The 25,822-nt window shown below is 38.4% G+C and overlaps 1 protein-coding gene across 4 annotated transcripts in view; it reads right to left on the reverse strand.

Annotated features, from left to right (window-relative positions):
- The window catches only part of AGAP1 (ArfGAP with GTPase domain, ankyrin repeat and PH domain 1), a 392,866-nt gene that overhangs the window by 346,034 nt on the left and 21,010 nt on the right, over positions 1-25,822 (reverse strand). For 2 of the 4 annotated variants that reach the window (XM_087949346.1, XM_087949344.1), the window contains exons 3-5: positions 24,621-24,708; positions 22,593-22,604; positions 3,077-3,162 (exon numbers count right to left, since the gene is read on the reverse strand). In XM_087949346.1, coding sequence (XP_087805472.1) covers positions 3,077-3,162; positions 22,593-22,604; positions 24,621-24,708 — 186 coding nt within the window. The remainder of the gene's footprint in view (positions 1-3,076; positions 3,163-22,592; positions 22,605-24,620; positions 24,709-25,822) is intronic. The other 2 variants (XM_087949347.1, XM_087949345.1) reach the window with 1 other exon arrangement.

The raw sequence follows: 25,822 nt of genomic DNA on the forward strand, positions 1-25,822 counted from the left end.
ATTATAATTTTACATTGCCTATTTACAGAAATCATATCAAACTTTAGAATGAAATCCACTGGGAGCCATCTCATATAAGGCAGGCTCTGAGTCCCTCTAACCAAAAAGTGTTTATCAATAGAAGAGAATATTTGTAGCTCAGGGTTTAACTGTGGGGTCCTTGGTGCTCTCTGAGCTTGATGGTTTTCTTGCAGATGTTTCATTACCAAACTAGGTAACATCATCAGTACTAAAAGGGAGTGGAGTTTGCTCTTATTTTCATATACTAGTGGCTTATCCTGTTATTGTTGATCAGTTGCTTCACAAACAGTGTTTTGATTGGTGCCGAGTCTCTAGAACCTCAGGCAGAGAAGGGCTATTCTGCACTCCTCCCTCAAATGTTCTTTAAAATTCAAAGTTTCCAAGCATCCCTTTAGAAACCTCCAACATGCAAACTGTGGTTACTCATCCTAAAATGAATCCTCTTTACCTGGAGCTTCAAAATTTGCTGTTTTCTGGGAAGGTGTATAGCTAAAAGTCAGTCTACATTTACTCTACATCTGACTTTGGGGATATTTCTTAATAACCAAACAAAAGTGTACTTTCTATGCAGTTCACACTCCTTGCTCGCTGGATCTGGATGCCACAAAGCAAAGCCCACATTTTGTAATTAACCACCGTGCCCCGTTTTGGCTGGCAGAGTAATGCAGGAGGCAAAGTGCTGCCATGTCCACTTTGCCTATGCCCCCTGGCCATGCCCTGACCACCAGCCCTCCGAGGTCAAACACAACCCTGATGCAGCCCTCAATGAAATTGAGTTTGACACCCTTATTCTACATCCATTATCATCTTTGTTGCTATTCTCTGCACTCTTTCTAGGGCCTCAGCATTTTTTTTGTATCATGCTGATTAGAATTGGATGCAGTATTTTAAATCTGACCTTACTAGTGCTGCATAGAAGTACTATCACCTCTTCTTTTTTAAAATAAATTTTCTATTAATTACATATCTTAGTGCTTAATAAACATCATGTTGTCTGGGTATTCAATTTGCTTAACAATACAGATTCCATTCTTACTCTCCATCCCTTTTTTCCAACCACTGGAAAAATAAGTTCCAAGTTTGATAATATTCTGTGTCTTCTTTCTGTTTAATTTTCAATGCCAGTCTATCTTTTTCGGCACAATCTAGTATCTTCTTAATTATCTCTTCATCTTCCGATGTTTCTTCATCTTTCCAATATTGTATGAAGATAAAATATTTTATATAAATGTTCTTTATAAGAAGTTGCCATTGTTAATCTATAGTTCCTTTCCCATAATTTTTGCCATTTCTCTCATTCTATGTTATAGCTAAAGTTTTTTCTCATTGTACCATTGTGTCTTTTATTTGTTCATCCTCCATTTTTAAATTTAGCAAAAAGTTTTATATAGCTTCTTTATTAATTTTTCATTAGAGTTCAAGTCTTATCAAAAGGTGTTTGTCCCTTATAAAAGCTATACTTCTTCATATCTGTATCATATCTAGATTGCATTTGCCACCATGATAGTATAATGTCCTGTTCTTCAAGCTCTTGCTTCGATTTTAATTTCCGTTCAGTATCCAAAATGTCTTTATATGTCACTATTTTTTTAAACTTCACCAGATTTGGGTATGTAAAGGCTTCCATCATTGATATCCATTCTGGAATTTTCAAGTATATTTTACATTTTACTTTTTCCCATATCGATATTAGTGAGTTTCTTATATAGTGATTTTGAAAGTATCTGGGTTATATTCTTCTCATACCATAGGAAGGCATGCCATCCTAATTCTAAATCATGTCCTTCTAAGTATAACAGTCTTTTGCGTCTGAGGGTTATCCATTCTTTTAACCATGCTTGATCACACATGCTTGATAATCTGGTAGTCCAAACCCTCCATTTTTTCAGATTCTTGTAGCTTTTTCAATTTTATTTTTGCTTTTTTTCCTTGCCAAATAAATTTTAGTGTCAATTTGTTCAAATCATCAAAGAATTTCTTTTCTATTTTTATAGGTATTGTTTGGAACAGGGAAAGGAGTTTTGGTAGAATATTCATTTTTATTGTAGAAATCCTTCCTAACATAGATAAATGTAGGTTTTTCCATTTTTCCAAATCTAATTTTAGTTGCTTAAGTAGTTTTATATATAATTGCTTTCTTTTATCCTTGCACATCTTGCTGCTAAGTATTTTCCCAAATATTTAACTTTCTTAACTATTTGAAAGTCCACTTTTTCTGATATATTTTCTCTTTGTTTTAGTGTAAGGGTTAACTATAACTTTAGTTTTTTTCTCTGTTTATTTTCAGTCCTGTTACTTCTCCAAACTCCTCTATTTCTTTTAACAGTTTCGGAATTATGTCTAATGGTTCTTCTACAATAAATATCAAATCATCTGCAAACACTTGTAGTTTATATTTTTCCTCTCTTCCCTTGATTTCTGAATTTTGTCTGATATTCCTGTTAAAAACTTCCAAAGTCAATATAAGATAGTGGGCATTCTTGTCTTGTTCCTTTTTTTTATATATTAAAGCTGTCTGTATTGTCCAAATTGGTATAGGGTCTCCTGCTTGATCAGAGGGTTGGACTAAATGACCTACAAGGTCCCTTCCAACTCTGTTATTCTGTTCTGTCTAGCATGATCTGTTTTAACAAACCCATGTTTGCTTCTGGTAATCACCTTGCTTGTTTCTAGATGCTCATAAATACACTGCTTGATATTCTTTTCCAGGATATTTCCAAATATTGATGTCACGCTGATTGGTCTCTGGTTTCCTAGATTTGCTTTACCCTCTTTTTTTGAAGACAGGGGACTACATTAGTTCTTTTCCAGTCTTTTGGTAGTACCCCCATGCCTCTAATTAAGTCTCTAGGACCAGTGTAGGGAAAAGGAGATTTTCATTTTGTTTTCAATTCCTCCTTTCCACTTTTTTTATAATTTGTTCTGAATAGATGATACAGGTGTGGTGCTGAAAAGGAACTCTGTTGAAACCATTTCCTTCATTAATTTCTGTTGCAAATGTTACCCATTCGTCTCCAGATTTCAGATTACTACAATAATTAAGCGTAATACATACCTGTGCTTCAGGAGGACCTCCTTCATCTCTAATTAACAATAGATAACTCTGTCCATCAATTACTATCTCTTTCTTGAATCTTCCACCTGTCATAGAAAACAATCCATTAGAGAAATCAAGGTTTTACCTGAAATAAAAATTGCTCTGAGGGCTTGAAAAATGCTATAGTAATTAAAATATTAAGCTTTCTAGTGAATGCTATAAAAAAGACAAAGTAGAAAATCATATATACTTTTGTAGGTCAACCTACTTCCTATTTTTGTCTTAACTACTTGACAAAAATTAACTTTACATTTGGATCCAAATATTTGATAAATGGTAAAAATTAGTTTAAAGCAATAGCTTCTAATTTTTGTTTTTAAAAGTCTAATTTTATAAAGCAAAATATGCATTATGGAAATGGTTTCTTCTCTTTTTTTTCTGTCACCAGATCATTATCAAATTATAATGGGTCAAATCAGAGCTAATGCAATGGAACTTAAATCCTACAAGCCCTTCAAGATTCATCTTTTGTCAGTAGAATGACAAGTAAACTTGAGGACTCAGAAGGCTTACGGCCAATTTTAATGCTCCATGAATTACAACTATTTCTACAGAAAAACAAATGTGTTTCAGTAGATCATGCACTAAGCAGCTTCCTATTTAGTTTGTTTGTGCTATTTGTTAATAATATTATAAACAATGTGAAAGCTTCAGCTAGTGAAGCATATGACAATTCAATTCATTAGTGATTATGTTTATAGTCCCAAATAATCAGTAAACTCAACACCTCAAAAAATACTTAAAATTAATAGAGTCTATGTTCAACAGGTAAGATCTGTCAAATAGCTCACTTATTCTCTTAATCCAATTAGAACAATATACGCTGTCCTTCACATATTGAAGTGGAGGGACATCAAATTAAATTCAGCTCACAAGTGGATTAGCCCATTTGACTTATTTAATCTCATTGTGGGGTTTAATTTTTGCCAAAATGAAAGAATTTCCATTCTTGGAAATCAATGCAGCTTGCATATTTTGAACACAATGAGGGTTAAAGAGTGTCAATATAATGCTTTCATTGTGCTCTTGGACTGGGATAGGAATATCAGTTCTGTCTGGTTTGGCTTGTCGCCTCACAGGCCTCCTGCCATCAAAGGATGGGAGGGGAGAGGCTGGAGGGACAATAAAGCTGCATGTGTATATGATGGGAAATCAGAAGGGGACAATGACAGGTGATAAAGATCAAAGTAGCTGGATCCAGTTTGTACTAGCATCCCAAGGTCAGGCTCCCTGATAAATGAACTCTCATGGACTCCCCCTGGAAGAAAATATGCAGACACCTAGAAAATATAGGTTGCAACAGACCTGGGGGTTTCCCTAGGTAACTTTTCACTGAAGCGCACACTGGGCAACCAGTCACGAAATGTTCAATATCCTTTTTCATGCATATCCCCAAAAATTGCAGCTTCACCAAATGCAAAGCCAAAATGACTTGAAGTTCTGATATCTTGACTTCGTTGAAGAACTAGGGTCCACTTAAGAGGTTGACAGAGTTTGAGCTTGGAGCCCCATTTTGTGTTTAACAGGTTCATAATCAGCAATGCAATCTGGGCAAAAGCAAGGATGAATTCCCTATAGAAGTTTGCAAATCTGAGGAAGCTTTGCAGTTGCTTCCTTGTGCAGGGAGCCTCCCACCCCAGGACTGCGCATACATTTTCTGGGTTCATTTCTACATCTTCCTGGGAGATCCAATATTGCAAATTATTAGACATCTCTGCTGATGGTTGAAAAGAATTCAGAGTTAGTAACCCAAAAATGAACTCTGTAATATTTGAACCATTCTATGGTCAATAGTTTTTGAGTAGTTCAAAGTCCAGGAAGCATTCCAAGGATCACTAGCAAGAAACAGGCCAGCTATCAGTTGTCTAAGTGAGAAAAAAGAAAACTTGCCTAAGTCAATTTTTAACATTAAAAGTAGGAAGAGATAGAATTAGTTTAATGTAAGTTAAGCTTCTATCATAATCTCCACACATGCTCAAAAGAGGCAGAGCTGACGTCGCGACAAAACGGTGTGGTTTTCACGGGCTCTGTGAAATCTGCCGAATTCTGCCCTCCAGGAGGCCCTAAGGGGCCAAAGTCATCTCGGAGGGGTGATGAAGATAGAAGGGAAACTCTGTTGATCACAAGGAGACTGCAATCTCTTTTTATCTGGAGAAGCCTTTGAAACCAGAGGGAGAAAAAGATGGCCATTAAGACTAGACAGAGGCTGTGACAGCTCAACTGAAGAAGCAAAGAAGAGACAATTTAACAACAGTATAGCTGAACTGGATGACATTTTTCCAACTTCTGTTGAGGAATTTACCCCTGAAACAATTTTTAGTGAAAGTGGGACTCAAGAGAGGAGAAGGTGGAGTTTTCTCTCACTCCTCAAGGATAACAGCAATTAAAACTGTGAGCTGCTGGCAAATCCGGAAAAGAGAGAATTGCTTGAGAGAATAAACTTTAAAGCTAAAGGAAAACTGGACTGATTGCTTTAGCAACTTTAACTGAGATTAAAAAAAAATACTAGAATACATTCAAAATGAAACTGACCTTTGAAACTTTTTTTAAAAAAAAAAGAACGAAAAGAAGATCTTGAAATAGAAACAGAGAAATAGAGTAAGGGTGACATCTACTGGTGAGGAAAGACACCAAGGAAGTGAAAGTGAAAAGTGAATTGACCTTGACGGTCTACTGCTGATAAAATTGTTACTCTTACAAAGAACACCTGCAAATTGTTTACTTTGGACATTTGGAAACATTCTTATAACCAATATCTTGAAACTTTTTGAACACTGTAGCTCTCTGAACCTTAGTGGATTATAAATATGCTGAGCCGTTTGAAGCTGGAGAACAACATGGATTTATTCTGAGACTAAATGGATGATTCTTGGATTTGCAAGGCACTGCGGTTTACAAAACACTAGGTATTTGGTGGGCCTCTGGATTACAAATATTATTTGTCAAAAGAAGAAGAAACAGCAGCTGTTTTTAAAGAAACTCTTTGGATTAATTTACAGACTGACTCTGTGGATTATAATAGTAAAGAACTGTGAAGTTGGCTGGCAATTGGGAAAAAAGAAAATGACTTTTTGGTGAATTTCTTTGGATAATATCTTAAAAATGGGAAGAGGAGCTAGCTGGGGATTTTGGATTATTTTGTTATTATTTTGAATTATTGTTGTTTATCCTTTTTAAATTTACTAATAAGAGTTTAAAATGACAAGTACTCAAAATCTAACTAAAATAGGGGGAAAATACATCTGGACCATCAGCATCCAGAGCCATCAAATCAAAGATCAATAAGATAGTCTGATTCAACAATTCAAATAGAGATGTAGTCAATGTTTCAATCGCTACAAGAGTCATTGGCAAGAAAGCATGAGATGAAGAATAAGATGGGAGAGATGAAGAAAAAAATACAAAAGATGGATGAAAAAATAGGGAATTTTCAGCAGATAGTAGTCAAAAATGGACAAAAGATTAAGATAATAAAAGAGAAATCAGAAGCAGAGAAAAAAGTGGATGAGATGAACCAAAGACTGACCTAGTCAAAAAGTTAGAGGGAACAATAATTGCTTTAGAAATGGAGAAGGCTGAATATTTCCTGAGATTCCAGAATATTGATGAAGAAAAGGGGGAAAATCTTGCTGATATGATGGCAGAATTGTTGGCAGACGCCTTGGAAATAAGCATAATTATTAATTATGTCTGCAAAATATAGCCAGAAATGAATTTACTCCTGCTATGTACTTTATCAGTAGTTTGAATAGAAAGGGGGAAAGCAAATAGAATGCTGTTTTGCACTCTTCATGAGAATCCACAGGCGTCTGTTGTTTTTAAACCTGAGCATCACTCAGGCAGCCTATGGTGAAGATGTAAAGCAGGGCATCAGCAGCAGCAGCATACCGATGACATCTCACCCCACACCACTGGATGACCTCACCCAGGGGCTTCATAGAGGTGTTAAATAGAAGAGTAAACAATACAGAGCCCTGAGGCACCTGGCAAAGGAGAAGCTGCTAGCTGGATCTCCTTCCTCCATGAACACTAACTGGAACGAACCTGGAGGAAGAAAGAAAACCAACAAAACACCATACTGCCTACCCCCAAATCCCAGAGCCCAGTCCTAATATATAATTTAATTTAAAACATTTATATAGTCCCCCCCCCCATCTTATAACCAACAATGGGCAGTTCCCAATTATTATGGCTTGTCACAGAGTCAGCCAGATGTTTAGACTGGATTTGGCATTTACTCATCCAGTCCTTCCCAAGGACCTGGGATAGGAAGATGTGGATGTCTGATGATATCAGAGGTATCGACACAGGATGTAAGCTGGTCCAGGTAAAGCTATCTTTTTCAACTGATTGGTGAATAATTTGTCAATGCCAATTGTGTTCAAGTGGTGCTCCAGTTGTTTTGGAAGGCGCCTACTATTATTGGTATTATCTTTGTTTTCCTTTGCCACAGTCATTCTATCTCTAATTGCATTTTGTATTTTGTTATCTTCTCCATTCCTCCTCTTCTATTCTGCTATCCCAGGTACTGCCACATCCATTATCCAAACTTTTTTGTCTTTCTTATTGACAATTGTTAAGTCTGGCAAGCTTCTATGAATTTCTCTATTTTATGTTTCCACAGTTCTTGCTTGCAAGCAAATGGTATTTCTTGTCGATCTTTCCATGTACCATTGTTGTTCCTTTGTCATGCTGTTGTTTGTAATCAGTCTATGTGACCTTGTAGCAGCTAACTAAGTGGCCCACTGTTTCTTCAGCTTCTTTGCAGAGGCAGCATTTGCTATCTATTATTGCTTTCTCAATTCTGGCTTTGTATGCATTTATTCTTAATACTTGGTCATGTGCAGGCAGAATTAGCCCATATGTCTCTTTCTTCATTTTTTCTCCTCTTAACCATTGCCAGGTCTTATTATTTGTTTTCCCTGTTCTTGTTTTTAGTGGCCAGGTAATGCTTTGTCTTTCCATGTCTCCTTTCTGTTTTTCAATGGGTCCATCTTGTAGACCTGTTGTTATTGTTGTTATGGTTTGTTGCACAGTCATCCAGTCAAACTGGATTTGGCATTTTTGTCTATCTATTGAGTCCTTTCCAAGAACCTGGGATAAGGCAGATTGAATGTTTGATGCTGTTACAGATATTGTCACAGGTTGATGATATGATGGTGATTTAAATTTGTTTGTCACCATCCTTCCAAAGATTACTCTTCCCAATCAATAGTAAAAACATAAAAACATAATAAAACTAATTACATTAAATATTAAAAACACTAACATCTGGCACTAAGCAAGATAGTCTCATATCTCAGCATTTGGAGAAAAAGCCAGGTCTCAAAACTTTATTGAAAGGATAGGAAGATAGAGGCCAGATGAACTTCAAAGTGCTCCACAGGGCAAGGCCTGCCACAAAAAAGGAATACTTTCTAGCTCCTATCAGATTACAATATTTAGGGGAAGGAATTAGGAGCATGCCCACCCCATCTAACTGGTAGGACAGGTAGATGTGCTCAGGGAAAGGTGTTTCTGCAGATATCTGGCCCTATGGCCTATAGGGTTTTAAAGGTGATGACCTTTAAACCTAGAAAGAAATAGGCCAGTCAGCTCATGCAAAAGGTGTTACTCTAGATGACCAAGTTGAGTCCAAAGGCAGAATAAACACATCATCAGTTTGGAATTGCTATGCCCTCATAAAAGACCTAAATCCAGTCCCCTTGAAGTCTTTTCACTTTTATCTGGCACCAATTTACCTTGATCATTAACAGATCAGATTTTTGTGTATAGATAGCATGAAATAAACTCATAGGGCTTTTGAACTCTATCCTGCCTCCTGATTTCTTATGCCTGGGAGTTACATGGGCACATCCCAATACTGAGTGTGCTGCTGCATTCTGTACCAGTTGAAGTTTCCAGGTGGTCTTTAAGGACAGCCCCATGTAGAGGACATTGCAGTAATCCAAACTGGAGGTGACAAGGCATGAGTGACTGTGAACAAGGCTTCACAGTGCAGGAATGGGCACAATTGGCACACTTGACAAATCTGTGCAAAGCCCCCCACTCCCCAGCCACAGCTGTCACCTGCTCCTCAGGCAGAAGCTTGAATCCAGGATGACCCCCAAATTATGCACCAATTCAAGTGCCACCCCATCCAGAGTTGAAATTGAAATAGCATTTGGGTTGGGGAGGACAACAAAAACCTTTATCTCCTCCACCTTGCTAGAGTTGAGTTTAAATTAGATTTTTCCCATACACCTTCCAGGCACTTGGCCAGCATTGCCATAGCATCACGTTTTGCTACAGATGGATATATATAATTGGGTATCATCAGATACCAAATCCCATGCCATTGGATGACCTCCCCTAGTAATTTCATGTAGATGCCATATTACTATTCATATTCATATTATCTTCTGCCTTGAAGAAGTATTTTGCAAACTAGATTGGGCAAAAGATGGAACAAAAATCAATGGTGCCTATTTAAATCACTTAAGATTTTCAGATGATGTTGTTCTCTTCTCATAAGACCTAAAAGAGTTACAAAGACACATACAAGAACCGCACAAAGCAGGAGAACCATTTGAGGAGAACCAAAAGAGCCAGGTCATGTTTAATAAATTCAACAAAGAAAGAAAAAAAATTATATGTGGAGAAGAACTAGACATAGTAGACAACTACATAGAACTTGGTCAACAGATATCAATGGAAAGTGATACAATAAAGAAAATTGAACGGCATGTTAAATGTGGTTGGAACAACATCCCCCTATGCCCAAGGATAAAAATTTGCAATCAGTGTATGATACCTATTCTAACATGCCAGTGAAACATGGACACTAACCTCACAATTGATACAAAAGCTACAAGTGGTACAAAGAGCCATGGAATGATACATGCTCAGTATCATAATACAAGGTAGAAAGACATGTACTTGGTTTAGAGAACAAACAAAAGTATACATATGGTATCATCAAGAGAGTAAAGAATTGAAATGGAAATGGCTGGTCATATAGCAAGAAGAAATGATGTCAGGTGGACCAAGGCATAGAATGGATTCCACTCAGTAAAAAACGTCCACAAAAGAGACCTAAAACGAGATGGATCAATGACATCACCAAGTATTGTGAGTCCAACTGACAAAAGCTCAAGACCATATGGGTTGGAAACATGCAGAAGAGGCCTTCATCCTCCAGTGGATAGACAAAGACTAGGATGAATGATGATTCACACATCTTAAAATTTCTCTATCCATTTCCCCATCTTTAGAGTAAAGATAGCAACAGCAATAGCAATAGTACTTAGGCTTATATACCACCCCATAGTACCTTACAGCACTCTCTGGGCAGTTTATCCTGTCAGCATATTGCCCCCAGAAATCTGGGCCTTCATACATACACCCACACATACTTCAAGTATCCTCTGGCTGCAAATAGCCCAGCCCAACCCTATGTACACCAAGGCTGCACAGCAATAAATCCAGCAGGACAAATCAAGGAGTTCAGGAAGCAAAGGATCCAGGTAATTAGTCCAGAAAGCCAGAAGGAATGCAAGGATGTTGGAAAGTTCAACATTGGCACTCAACATTTCAGGAACTCGGCATTTATTCCCAACAAATGCCCCTCCCCACAGCATCTCCTTAAGCCTCATTCCCTAGGTGTGTCTTGTGAAGTTGGGCAGGTCACTCTTCTCCTGAGTAGCCTGCTCAGTCTGCACTGTTTTTGCCTTCTCTCCACTCTCTGTGCTCTTGGATCAGGAGGGGATGGTCCTTGCTCATCGCCTGAGCTCTGTCTCTCATATTCATCCTGCCCCTGTTCCTGTCTACAAGCTCTTCTAATCCTGAAATGCCCTGGCTTGACTTGCCCTTCCCTTCCCCATTTTCCTCCGAGACCAATGAAGCTGCCCCCCAATCTCTGTCAGCTCAGGTTCCAGCTTGTCTTCCCCAACAGATTCAGGCTCTGACGGGGATATGACACCAATGGCTCCTACCAAAATATTCAGTCATCTTCTTGCTTTGTGGGGGGGTTTTGTGCCATTTGTAGAAAATGTGTAACTCTTCACTCCAGTTTCCTTGTTTAACGTTACTATCTTGGTCTTTGATACATGGATTTTCATAACCACACTCCTTGTTGCATATTACAATCTAATATTTGCTACATTCATTTGGATTCTCAGGTATCATCTGCACACCAAAGTACCGTATTTTTCAGAGTATAAGACACACTTTTTCCACCCCCAAAAGTGGGTGGAAATGTCTGTGCGTCTTATACTGTGAATGTTTCCAAAGCCATGCCGACCCACCAGCCCCCACCCTTTGGCCTCTGCCTCCCAACAATTTGCATCCTTGCAGCAAACAGCCTGTTTCAGCTTCAGCACAGCCTGATTAGCACAAGCATCTAATAGTCAATTGGATCAGCTTCCCGACTAGCTGTTTCAGGCTGCAGGGATTGCCATAGCCTATTGCCGCCTCCACATGCCCCATTTCGGCCTGCGCATCCCGTTTTCGGCCTCTGTACGCCCCATTCTTGGCCTCCACGTACCCCATTTTCTGCCCATTCTGCCCGAAAATGGGGCACGAAAATGGTGGCAATAGGCTATGGCAATCCCTGCAGCCTGAAACAGCTAATCGTTGGGAGACTGATCCAACCGACAATCAGCTGCTTGTGCTAATCAGGCTGTGCTGAAGCTGAAATAGGCTGTTTGCTGTAAGGAGGCAAATTGCTAGGAGGCAGAGGCAGAGGCAGATTTTTTTTCTGGTTTTCCTCTGCAAAAGCTAGGCGTGTCTTATACTTTAGAGCATCTTATATTCCAAAAAATATGGTACATATTCATTCATATTCCCAATCAACAAGCATTTCTCACACATTTATCTAGAATCACACTGAACTAGAATGGGACTTTCAAACTCCCACCCTTGGCCACACCACCTTTGCCTCCAACCTCTTGCCTCATCCCATTTGCAGCCAGCTTTCCTCCTCTTCTGGTCCTCCCCTGGCCATTTTCCTTGGCAAAAGGGCCTCTGCCCCTCCATCCTGCACCCCTAGCATATTCATCTAGATACCATTTGTCACGGGCCTTTGGCTGCACAGGACAGTTAGCTGCCAACCAATCTGGTGGCAGGCAGAGTCATGGTATTGCAGGGGCAACATGCAATCATCGATAGGTGATCTAAAGAGCTGTGGGGTTATGGTGGGGGGTGCAGAACAGTGGTGGCGCAGCTTCTGGGATGGGGGGCATGGCAGCCCAACTGCCTGTTTGGTGTCAGGCAGGCAGGATCAGGTGTTGGGTGGGTGTGGAAGTCCAACAGCCCGTTTGGTGTCAGGAAGGCAGGATCAGGTGTGGGATGGCATGGGGCGGTGGGCCAGAGTCCATGAGCAGAGGCAATGGAGGAGAGGGTAGGGGAAAAAAGGAAGCTCTGCCCACAGGGTTTTTTTAAGGCTGTCAGAGGCTCGGTCTGGGCAGAACCTTAGTCTAGTTTCAGTACCCCTTCCTCCTAGTGCCTATTGGGTCCTTGGGAAGGAAGGGGAGGGGAGGGGAGGGAAAGGGAAAGGGAAAGGGAAAGGGAAGGGGAAGGGAGGGAAGGGAAAGGAAAGGAAAGGAAAGGAAAGGAAAGGAAAGGAAAGGAAAGGAAAGGAAAGGAAAGGAAAGGAAAGGAAAGGAAAGGAAAGGAAAGGTATACCAGATTTCATTAGTTTATTTGATAATTGTGTGCAATGGCATGCAAGTAATCAATAGGACTTTGGTTGCCATATTCACCAACAATCCGGGCAATCCATTGGTCTGCATTGCAGTATTTCTTCAGTTTCATTGGAGGACCATGTCCTGATAAGAGTTGTTCATAAAATGCATCCCTGCTTCATTGAACCTTGCTTAGGCCATCTATAAATTTCCAAATGGTTGCATGACACATGCCCAATTGTGCTCGGAGCCTTCGATGAGCTGCTTCCAAGTGATGGTACAATCCTCTGCCGTCTGTGCTTGCTGGAAAAGATTCCAGTGGCTGATGGGAGCAAAGGTGGCTATCTTCCTTGCCCACTCCTTTCTAGATGATCTACATAGATATCCTCAAACCAGTGCAGAAGGCAGAGCAGCGGCCCCAGAAGATAACTTTCCAGCATAATATTCATCCAAGACTGGAACAGATATGAAAGCCAAAGCCACAACTATTTTTGCCCTCACAGGAAACTCAGCATCTGTATTGTATTCATGTGCAGTTCCATCTCTAACCAAATGCTTCCTTATATTTTGTGCTAGATGAAAAAAGCACCCTTTCAAAGCCACTTCTGGGAAGCATTCCCTGATGGCATTCATGGCAGTCAATTCAAAATCACAGTGAATGGAATGCAGCTATGTCAGGCATCAGATTTTTAACAAACTCAAACAGCCTTTCATATGTAGCATGTTTGTTGTTTGGTAGAAGTGCATACAACACAAGATGCATTCCCTCATACTTCTTCGCTAGGATAACATACACCTGTGCAAAGTGTTTTGGAGCTATGGCAAAAGTCCCATCTATATACCAGTTGTCAGATGACTGCAAGATGTTCGACCAAGTCTTTCTGCCAAATATTAAGCTCCTCCTTGACCCCTCTCCAAAATCTCCTAGTAGGAAAGGCTCTTGTAAGCTAGGATTTGGTGAATAAGTCTTGTATTCCTCAGGTAAAATGAGATCATCAAGGCTAACCAGGTCTGAGGGTGATGCCCTTTTTTCGTTCCTTTTTCTGTGGATGGTTTTTCACAATGCTGGGGTTGCTGGTGTTGTAGAGTAGACCACTGGGCTCATGTTAGCCAGACATATATTGATAACTTTGGAAGTGCCTCCCACTGTCTCTTCTGTCTCTTCTGCCTGAAGAAACTTGAAGAAACTTCCACTTCCACATGCCACTTCCACATGCTCTGCTGATGGGAGGGTGTGAATGCTCATTGATTCTTTTTATTACTTCTCCGAGTCTTATGTGAATTCTGGCACTGCATCTATCACTCTGCTCACAATGCCAAAAAGTAAGGCAAGAATCAACTACACTCAGCTTATCAAATACACAGAGGTACCCATTAGAAAAAAAAACTATTCTCTTTATCTCTTGCTTGCTAGTTACATCCATCTCGCAGGCATAAATCTTCTTACCAGCAGTAAAACAACGAGTGCTTGTTCTCCTCAATGAATGCAACGGACAGTATTTTATAGGCTTCCCATGTCAGGGTTGGGGTAGTGGTTTGAGTTACATGGAATAATGGAGACTGACTGAAGACCAGAAGGAAAATCCTTTGTAGGTGTGGATAATTTTTTTTAGTGGAATTGTGTTGGACTGGGCTTTTATGGTCATGTTTTTCAGTGTTTCCCACACTTCTTGAGTTGTTTTCCCCTTTAGGATTTTTATCCATGAAATTTTGCTTAGGCTCTGAGTTTGTTAAAATCAGCTCTTTTGAAGTTTCAGACATTGGTTGCATTATATTTTATTGCTTGTGTTTGCATTATATTCAATTCAAGTATGACATGGTCACTGTTGCCCACTTCAACTCCATCACTTCAAGTGAATTAGGCCCAATATGGTTTTTCCTCTGGTTCCCTCCTCTACCTTTTGGATGACAAAGTTGTTAGCTAAGTTGGTTAGGAATCTGTTCGATCTTCTACTTGCTGCAGAGTTTGTCTCCCAGTTGATATTAGAGTAGTTAAAGGCTTCTATTAATATTGTGGTGTTTCCTACGTACATTTGTTAATTGATTAGCATAGTTTTCATCTATTTCTTCTGCTTGGTTGGGTGGCCTGTAGTACATACCTATACCAATGTCATTTTCCCCCCTTTTACATTGACTCATATGGATTCTAGGTGGTTTTCATCCTTGGTTTTGTGTATTTTTGTAGAGATGTAGTCAGTGGTGGGATTCAAATAATCTAATAACTGGTTCTCTGCCCTAATGACTGGATGGGTGGGCGTGGCTTGGTGGGCATGTGACTGGGTGGGCATGTGACTGGGTGGGCATGGCCAACTCGATGTCACTCATGTCAAGGGGTGCCTCGCCCGGCCACTCCCCTCCCAGCCACTCTTTGTCATGCCCAGCCTCAACACTGAAAGGAGGAAATAGCTCACATGATTTGCCCAAGAGTGTGATAGGTCACAAAACAGGGTTTTGAGGGGCTGCCACAAAGAAAGGGAGGGGGGTCAATGTATTTTCCAAAGAAGCAAAAGGCAAAACAAGAAGCAATGGATGGAAACTGATCAAAGAGAGAAGCAACCTAAAACTAAGGAGAAACTTCATGACAGTGAGAACAATTAACCACTGCAACTACTTGTCTCCAGAAGTTCCAGGTGCTCAATCACTGGAAGTTTTTAAGAAAAGACTTTAACAGCCTTTTCTCTGAGATAGTATAGGGTCCCCCCGCAAAGTCCCTTCTGTTATTCTGACACCTTTCCCAGGCCCTCCACTCAGATTTTGGCATCCTCAGTTTTCCTGCCTGGGCAGGGGGTCTGACTAGAAGACCTCCCAAGTCCCTTTCAACTCTGTTATTCCATTATTCCTGAGCTAAATAGCTAAAATCCTCATTGGGACCCTATCTTTTTTGCTCCCTCTGGACTAATGAGTTAAAGAGCTGACTCTAGACATTCATTTTAATAAGATTTTTAGAAACCTGCAGTTGAAAGTTCTTCAAGTCTCCTTACCTTGAAGACCCAATTTCATTTGGAATTTAATCCTAAGTTTATTGCCCTTTTAGCGTTTTTCTTGATATTTCTCCAAAATGCACCTCCAAAAAGCCATATCTTCTCTGTCTCTGTCTCTCTCTCACACACACACACAATTTAAGCGAATTCCCTTATCTTGGAGACTTTAGAATCATAGGCTAGAAGGTACCTTGGAAGTCTTATAGTTCAACCTTCTGCTCAAGGCAGAAGACCTCATACATACTTGCGGGTTCACAGACATCCCGGCTTTGATGCAAGAGCTGGTTTTATCTCTAGGTAACATAACTGCAGAATGGCAACTATATCGTATCTGCCTTCATGTTTACACTGTTTGTTCCCTAAACTTTGAACGTTAGTGTATAGACGTTTAAGTCCTTTATGAGTCTTGGATATGTTTCTTATATCTTCTACTTTGTAATTGGGATTTCCATCCTTTCCATCACTCTCTATTTCAGTATGTTTTTCTTTTTTTTATTTCTTCTTTCTCTTTACTTCCTTCCTCCTTATGTGATTGGTCATCTAGTAGTTTTTGCTTGGAATTAGCTTCTATAGGTTTTGAAGATTGCCCTCCTCCCTCAATTTTAGTTTAAAGCCCTTTTGATAAGATGAGCCAGTTGTTTTCTGAATATATTGCTTCCAGTTCTTGTGAGGTGCATTCCATCCCCTGCCAGTAGCCCTTCAACTAGGTAATGAAGACCATGGTCTAGGAAGCCAAAGTTCTTTTGCGACACTAGTTTTAAGCCATGGTTTCTTGTGTGTGTGTGTGTATGTGTGTGTGTGGTGTATTATTATATTATATATTAGTCATTAGTTGATACCTTAAAAGCCACGTTGCACACTATGCATGAGGTACTAAATGCTAGGGAAAGTCAAAAGGGCAAGCAGTTTGGAAGAGAGCCCCCCAGCGAGAGTTTAGAGTGGGAAATAAGGTGTATCCGTCCACCAAATACCTAAACCTAAGGTAACTTTGCAAAAAGTTAAGTCCCAAATACATAGCGCCTCTCCAAATCATCTGTCATGCCCCCATCGGAGACTGAATCTGCAGAGGACAAGGAGCTAGAACAGGAGCTGATGGAGATCAAGGAGGCAGCTTTGTTGGCTTTGGAGGAAAATGGGGAAGAGCAGACCCAATCAGGCCAGGGATTTTCAGGATTGGGACAGCTTGTAACCAAGGAGGAAGTGGAGCAGGATGACCAAGAGAGGCTAAGCAGTGAACATGAGAGGTAGAGCTCAGGCAATGAGCAACGACCACCCCCTCCTGAAGGCAAAAACAGTGCAGACTGAGCCAGCTACTCGGGAGGAGAATGCCCCGCCCCTCTTTACAAGGCACACCTGGGGACCGAGACTTAAGGAGATGCTGTGGGGAGGGGCATTTGTTGGGAACAAATGCTGAATTCCTGGAGTGTTGAGTGCCAACATTTGAACTTTCCTGGATTCCTTGCATTCTTTCAGGATTTCGGGATTACTTGCCGTTCTCCCTTGCTTCCTGGATTTTTTGCCCTGATGGATTTCTTGCTGTACAGCCATAGTGTTCACAGCGTTGGGCTGGACTATTTGCAGCCAGAGGCTTTTTGAGGTGTGTGCGTGTGTCATCACTTTACTCTGGGACTTGTCAGAAATGTGGGAGCGTTTGGGGAATTTTGGAGCAATAAAGGGGCGGTTTGAACTGCCAGCTGCCTGTGTTACCTCTGTGTTACCCCAAGTCATCACATCATCCGGATCAGGGGTGGGAATCAACCGGTGTTACTACCAGTTCGGTGACTACGTTTTGCGCGTGCGTGTGTAAAAACCCTTAAGCTGTGCCGCCCGGACAGCTGAAAAACACTGCGCGCAGGTGCGCAACATTTGAAAAGCCTCTTTTTCCCTGCTTTTCCAACCTCAGCTGTGCTGCGCGCAGGTGTGCAGCATTTGAAAAGCCTCTTTTTCCTGCTTTTTCAACCTCAGCTGTGCCGCGCAAAGCAGCTGAAGTTGAAAAAGCAGGAAATAAAGGACACGTAAGAGCCCGGGCGGGTGGGCCAAACAGCTGCAAACACAGAACTGGTTGGGTGTCTGCTGCTCTTCAGAGCTACCGGTTCTATAGAGCAGGCAGAACCAGTAACACTCCACCCGTGATCCGGTTCATAAATAAATCCAGTGATAGTGGAGTTGAAGTTGCCAAGAAGTTCATTCGGTATTTCATTGCAGCCTTTTAAAACCTTTTTAGGGATCTGGTTTGAGTCTAGTCAAAGAAGGAAGAGGAGCATTACGAGATCAAAAAGATTCTTGATTCCAGATATTACAAGGAAAAATTATAATAGTACAGTGGAAAGGCTACTTTTTAAAAGATGTTGAATGGCTGGCTGCCTCAGATGTTAATTAAGAAGTTTCACATTGAGTATCCTCAATGGCCCCAATAGGGAAGGCAGCAGCAATTGGTTTGTAAATAATAATGTGTATATATGTTTACTCCTATTCCAGGTTTACCCTTCTTCTGGAAGGTCAGCATGTCAAGACTGATTCATCCTTTCACCTACATTTTCCCCTTCGCTCACAGTTTGACAAAAAAGAAAGGCAATGGAGGAATGGATTGCAAAGATGGGGGGATGATATCTAAGCAACCAAAGTTTCCAAGGACATGGAGCATGGCTAGTTGTTTTCTCAAACAAAATTAACAGAAGCGATTGGTGGACTGGACAGTTGACAGCTTAAACTATTGGCATAATGGGATGGCTTTTAATTTTAACATTGAATACAAATTTTGTAGGTCACTGCCTGAGATAAAGGATTACTATTACTGCATATAAATCACCTATAATTGATTTGGATTGCAGGAGGATATAACTGTAATGCATGCATATATGAACAAATAAATGTCTCAATTGTTGATTTACTATCCAACATTTAACTCCATATTCACAAAATTCATAATTCAAGACTTCACTTCATCATATCCTTTCAAGATATGAAACATAGAAAACATACTTTCTCAAATCCACATAGAGTAAATCTGTTAAATGGAAACAATTGTATTATTGTTAAGGTAAAGAATATATATCTTTTTTTCTATGTCCTGCTTCAGCCAAAACAATTGCCTTCAATTTGAGAAACATTATTGCTTCAGTCAACAGCTTTGCACTGTGGCAATAACTTACAGAATAACTTCCAGTGCAAATGAAACATCATTCTTTGCAATTATGGTGGTGCAAAGCTCTTTCCCCCCACATTTCCTTAACACAGAATATTCAAAACCAAATTTATATGTTCTTTTTTTTTTTTTTTTTTTGAAAATTTTATTTGGGTTTTCACAAAAAAAAACCATAATACAAATAAAACATCTTTTTTTAAAATAGCATGGTCCTGGGTTACACTTCTTCATACAGACACAAACTCAATTTCATGCTCATTTTTGTGTTCTATTCCATATCTTATTACTGTTTTACATTTTCTACATAATTTTTCCCCTCTTTTAATTTTCTCAACTTTATTTTGATTATCTCATCTCAATTCAAATCATTATATTTATACTTTTGTCTGTCCTGTTTCAATTTCATATTATTTTTTCTCATTAAACAAATTTTCTCCTGTAGTTACTAATTGGAGTATGACACATTTATATCTTTTAATTTTATCCATTCAACTCTTATTTAAGCTTCAATGTATACCTTTAAGATTATAACATTCAATATAATACATAACTTCCAATCAAATTCTGCTTGGTACATTCTTAAAATACACACTATATTCTTAAAAAAATATTTTATATATATATGTAAATAAAACACTCATTCCATTCCAATTCAATTCTACCATTAATATTCATTAACATCTTAACATCTTTAACATTTCTTTTCAATTAAATATCATACTTCCTTGGGAACACTTATAAACTTTCCATAATTAATTTTTTCCCCATATTTCTCTTCACTTATAATTTATAAATCATTAATAATTGAAATGTTCCCATCCTTTCCTAATTTAGTTCTCTCATGCACTTTATTTCATTTGTTTATTAACAAGCATTCCACTAGATTACAATAAATATTTTATCCATCACTTTAAGCATATTTTCAAAGATTATTTGTATTTGTAATATAACAATACTATCTTATGTACCTTTGCAGAATCCCTTTTACAATTAAGTTTTCACCCATTATCTCTAAACAGGCTTATACTTTCAATTCTTATACCTTTGCCCTGTTTCTCTATATCTTGTTTCTGTCCTTTATAACTTCTTTTCCTTTCCTTCTTCCCTCTCTTCTTCTCCCTCACCTTTTTACCCCCTTGTCTCTCTACTTCTAATTCTCTCTTCTGTAATCCCCTCTTCTGTTGCTTTCTAATATTATACTTATTTTTCAAACTATTCTTTTTTTTTTCAAATCTTAAACTTTTCATTCTCTTCATTTCATTCCCCCACATAAAATTACTTGATCATTAAAGCTGGCTTCTTCTTTGTCCCAATCTTCTTGTTCTGCAAGCGTTTCTTGTTGTTTCTCATAGTTCCAGATCTCCATTTCTAAGAGTTGAAATACGAAGCCAAAAGAATCTCTCCCTTCTTGTGCATCTTCTTTGTACTTTTTAAGTTCCATTTTCAGTTCTTCTAAAAGTGGTGCCATTTTAAACACTTTTAAACAACCACCCAATTGATTTTAGTCATTTAAATGCAGTAACCAAAAATCCAGAGATCACCAAGTAATCCAAATAATCCCAAACTGTTTCTTCTTGCTTCTTTTTTCAACTTTCTCTTCCTGGGGTTCTACTATTTTGTTGCCAAGTTTCAGTTAAAATGTATCTTTTAGGAATCTTGTTGAGGTTTTAGTTCCAGGCAGTCTCCTCCATTTTTCCAGATCCTGCCCTTTTATTCTTTTTCTCTCTTTTCCTGCTTTTCAAAGCTTTTAAGTATCCAGAAATCTTTATTATCCCTTTGACATTTTATTTTCAACTTAAATGCCTGTTGATGTCAAAGTGGATTTTTTTTCAATTTCTTGCTTAAGTCTCTTAGCTATCAGTATATGGAAGGGAAAACAAAAAACAAAACCAAATCCTTTCCCTTCCCTCTCTCCTTCGCTACTTCAAAATCTTCTTTGGGAACAATGTTATTTTTTTTTATAGTTTAAATTCCAGGGTACTTTGTGTTGTTGCTTTTGCAGTTTAACCCGGTCAACAAAGACTTTCTCTTCTTATTTTCCTCCTGCACATTCTTTTCCGGTCAAGCTCTTCTTTGAGGTGGTCATTTCTGACCACCGCTGCAACCGCCTTTGGGAAAGGGAGTGATGGCCAGCTGAGGAGGAGAGATGCGGCTCTCCTCAACCCTGCTGGCAGTCTCCCCACTCTTCACCACCTCTACAGGGTGGCTTAGCCCCGAAGCCAGTTGGCTCAGGGCGCTCCGGCGGGGAGCACGGATCGAAACCGCGCACGATCGCGGTTTCGGTCTGTCAGCAAAGAAACTCAAACCGGAAGTCCAACCAAATTGATATGTTCTAACTAGTTATACTACATCACTATCAATCATTTCCTCACTTTTCACTGTGTACCTGATAACGTAAGGATCTGAAGGCTTACAACGATTATCTGTCATGTGAAATATTTAGGTGTTATTTGTATATTTCTAACATATTTCTAACACAGAAGTATTTCCAAATAGATATAAAGATCAATTTTGTCAGGGATTATACCATAGAAAATTGCAGGCTGCATAATATAAATCTGGAATCAATTTTACCAATTTTATTCAGCCTACAAGAGGGGTGTCAAACTTGTATCGCTACAGCAGCATCACAGGACGTATCAGGACATTTTTCCCCTTCACTAAACCGGGTGGGACCAGCACGTGATGCATCCAGCCCACAGGCCGCAAATTTGACATCCCTGGCCTACAATATAGCTTTATGTACAGATGGTCCTCATATAATGATCACTCACTCACTCAGCGACTATTCAAATTTGTGACAATATTGAATAAGTAGTACTCTTAATCAGTTCTCAGAGTTCTAGCTGCTGCAATGTCCCTGCAGTGATATGACAGCAATCCAGGCATCCAGCATTCAGTTTGTGATTACACTGCAGTCTCACATGATCACCTTTGCAAACTTCCCACTGGTAAAGTCAATGGGGAAGCCAGCAGCAGATGCAAATGACAACCATATGACATTCTTGCTTAACAAATGGCAGTGATTTGTTTAATGATGACAACCAACAGTGTGGGAATACTAAGTAATGTTGTCGTGTTAGTTATGCTTTAAGTAGCATCACTTAGCTAAGGCAATTGGTTCCAATTTTTAACAGAGTACTACCTATATTGGTTGACCTAGTCTCAGTTTTTTTGTGGTAAATTTTATTTGTATTTCATTTTCTTCCGTGTACAACTGTTTTAATAATATGTAATACATCAACAACATTATTTCAAACATGTGTGAACTGCTTCTGGAACAGCAACCTTAAACAGCAGAAGCTACTGATAAACATTAAATTTTATTCAACACTTGTATTCTTCTCCCATCCCACTGATTTCATTTTCAAGAGATTTCATGATTAGACAGAATAAAACATTGCCTCTAAATTAAAACGAAATGCTATTGGTTGCTATCCCAAATATTGTTAGCAAACTAACTAAAAGAGCACTCTAAAAATGGTAATTTCAACAAATGTTGCTACAGACACATGATCTACGCATAACTACAGTATTGTTAAGAGATCTACAATATGTGACAACAGTGAAATGTATTCTTGACTTAAAATTAAATGGAAAACAAAATGGTACACAAAGGGAAATAATTAAAAGTTTTGCTTCCTGTCTTCAAAACAAGAGCTGCTATGAAGAGGACATATAGTTACCTGCATCCATATCTGCAAAGAATGGAACAGCCAGTAAGGAAAAAAAGGAACCAGAAATTCAGTGTCTCAGGTGGATTTAAAGTTCATAAGAGAGCAAATACAAATAATCAAGATGTTAATTTTAATTATTGTCACCTGAAATAAATGTTATTATGGTTCTTACTCCAGCCTATATTCGTTAACTGCAAAAAATTCAATTATGCATCTGTATATCTAAAAGTTTGGAATTAGAAACCTAACTGGAAATCCTAACGTAACTAAGAGAAGTGGCTACATGCAAAATATATTTTTGAATGTTTCATAATGTCAAATATTAGGGAATATATATAACATTATAGTGCTTATATTTTGCAATATAATTATAAATGGTACTGATAAAATGACTAGAGGAAAATTCTGCATCGAAGAATTTACTGCTCACATGACTACAAATACATTTGTAAATAAAATTAGACATGGATTTTTGGCTGGAAGAATATATAGGTATAGAGAGAGAGAGAGGTAGGCAAAAGTAATGTCTGAAGACATCAATGGATTTCTAGTTATCTCTTATGGTACTTGCTAGATTCACTAATTCATCTGACTTTTTCTTAAAATTATTTCTATTAATGACTAATAAACAAATAAATATTGAAAAAAATAGTATCATATAGCAAAAACCCCAAGCATCACTTCTATTTAAGGGAAAACTCCAGGCCCCATTTAGGCCCTCTTTTAGGTATTTTGGTGGCTGAAACTCAGTGCTTTATTTCTAAGTCTGCCTTCTATCCTGCAAACTGGACCTACCATTTTATGGATAATCAAGCCCCACTCTCCAAAATCAGACTATTAGAGAGAGGCTCTCTGAGGTGCTTTCAAAATTCTAAATGTTTTCACACTTCAAATCTGACCTTATATATCAAAATGCATTATATGAAACAAAGTGTATTATTAGTCTGATCTCTTTAAGAATACAAACAGATAATCATGGGAAATGCATGTTCAATTTTTGGACGTATACAGGTAGCTCGGGACTTACAACCATAACTGAACCAAAATTTCTGTTGCTAAGTGAGATAAGTGAGTTTTGCCTCATCTTCCAACTTTTTGCCAGAGTTATTAAATGAATTACTGCAGTTAAGTTAATAACACTGTTGTTAAGTGAATATGGCTTCCCCATTGACTTTGATTGCCAGAAGGTAGCAAAAGGTAGCAAAAAATATGACCCTGGGACACTGCAACCATCATAACTATGAGTCAGTTGCCAAGTGTCTGAATTTTGATCACGTGACCATGCAAATGGTCCTAAGTGTGAAAAACAGTCACTCTTCTCAATGCTGCTGTAAATTCAAATGGTCATTAAATAAACTGTTGTAAGTCAAGGACTATCTGTATTTTGTATGGTAATATTTCATACAGGCAACCTCAATTTACGACCACAATTAAGCCTAAAATTTATGTTGCTAAGCAAAACAGTTGTTTTACCCCATTTTATGACCCTCCTTGCCACAATAGGGATGCTACAACGGTCATAAGTGTGAAAATAGGTTATAAATCACTTTTTTCAGTGCACTTGGAATGGTCATTAAATGAATGGTTGTTACTAGAGGACTACCTATTTTTGGCTATTGTTAACACCCACTGTAAATGTTAAAACAAGGGTGAACAAACCAAAATCAACAGGTTAAATACAGTCTCCTAACAATTAAAGGCCACTGAAATTGCACTGCTCAGATTTAGCACCAAACTCAGGAAAAACAGAAGCATTATTTCATTATTTGGGGGAAGGAGAGACTAAATAAAATAAAAACTATTAAACTAATTTAGCAACTAGTATTGAATAAAATTTAATAAAACAGTGTGTAGCATGGGTTTGAAACATCTAAATGTCTTGAACTATTCCTACCAAAGGGAATTCCTCAGAAGGGAATTCCACAGAAGGGAATTAAAATCTTGATCCTGTTCATCTACATGAACTTGTTTTGTCTGGAAGCTTTGTCCATCCCTGGTTTAAGAACAGCATGCTTGTAAAGCTATCAGTCATTTTACCTTCTGGTGATTCCTCCTGGACATAGGTCCCAGTCAGATAACGATGTACAAGAGCAGATTTACCACTAGCTAAATTCCCCACAATTCCCTGCAGAGAAAAAATATGAGTTAGTTTTTATTCTTGAATGAATTTGCAAACAGAAGTAAATAGAAACTATCCATTGTGATATAACAATATTAAACTCCTAGATATTTATATCAATTTATGCCCAAAAGGTAAAAATAAAGAGCATCAGTTATAATAAGTACAAATATCAAGTACTATACCAAGTACTTGTTGTATACCAAGATGTAGTCAGCTACAGACACTATATCTAAATGCCAGCAATAAATGCATTTTAATAACTGCAGAAACACCTTTAGAATAGTGGTGTTTTTTCAAATATCCATATACAGATACTAGCTTCAAGAAAGTCCTCCACAGTTTAGGTTCCCTTCTCTAAATTTCAAGGCTACCACAACAGTCAGAATCTAAGACAACTTACAAATGCAAAAGCTCCCCCTAAGATAGAAGTGGGCAAATATTTGCAGCTGGAGTTCATATTTCAGTTTTTGAGAAAAACAAGCACCACACTGCAGTAAGGAAACTAGTAGAACAATGTGTACATGCATGCAAACAAGGCTAGGTTCTTCTATATATTCCTAAATTTAGGAGAAGAATTTGTTGGGGCAGAGTTCTTTGGATTTTAAACGTATTATAACAACTTTAGGGCTGAATAAAATCTGAATACTGAATTCACAGAGGAACAAATCATATTTTATTGGCTCCAGAAAGATTATAAACATTTATGTTATTTATTAATAGGAAGAGATTATGAGGACTAGAATTGAATGAGATACACTGTTCTTAGATGCTATCTTGTATTCCTGTTCCTTTTTTTGTCTTGCAAAATATTTAAAATGAGAAAAATAAAATTTTTCTTGAAATCCTATCCTTGCCTTTGAAAGATCCATTCTAGCGTGTTCAGCAAATATTCCAGTCTAGTGTGACCTACCTCTGCCGAAGAACAATAATGAAGAATAATGATTTACCTAAAAGCTTACATTAAACAAAATTCATTTTATACTTAAATATATTTTGTATGAAACTACCACTATTCATTTCTATTTTTACATGTTAATAATACTTATGTCTGAAATATTTTATTTATTCAAGTATAGCCCAAATCAACCCTCAAATTAATGAGTTCTCAAATCTATCG

Source organism: Notechis scutatus, chromosome 1, assembly GCF_049901735.1.
Source record: "Notechis scutatus isolate UNSWTSFEM ecotype Mainland chromosome 1, rNotScu1.2, whole genome shotgun sequence".
Classification (NCBI taxonomy): domain Eukaryota; kingdom Metazoa; phylum Chordata; class Lepidosauria; order Squamata; family Elapidae; genus Notechis; species Notechis scutatus.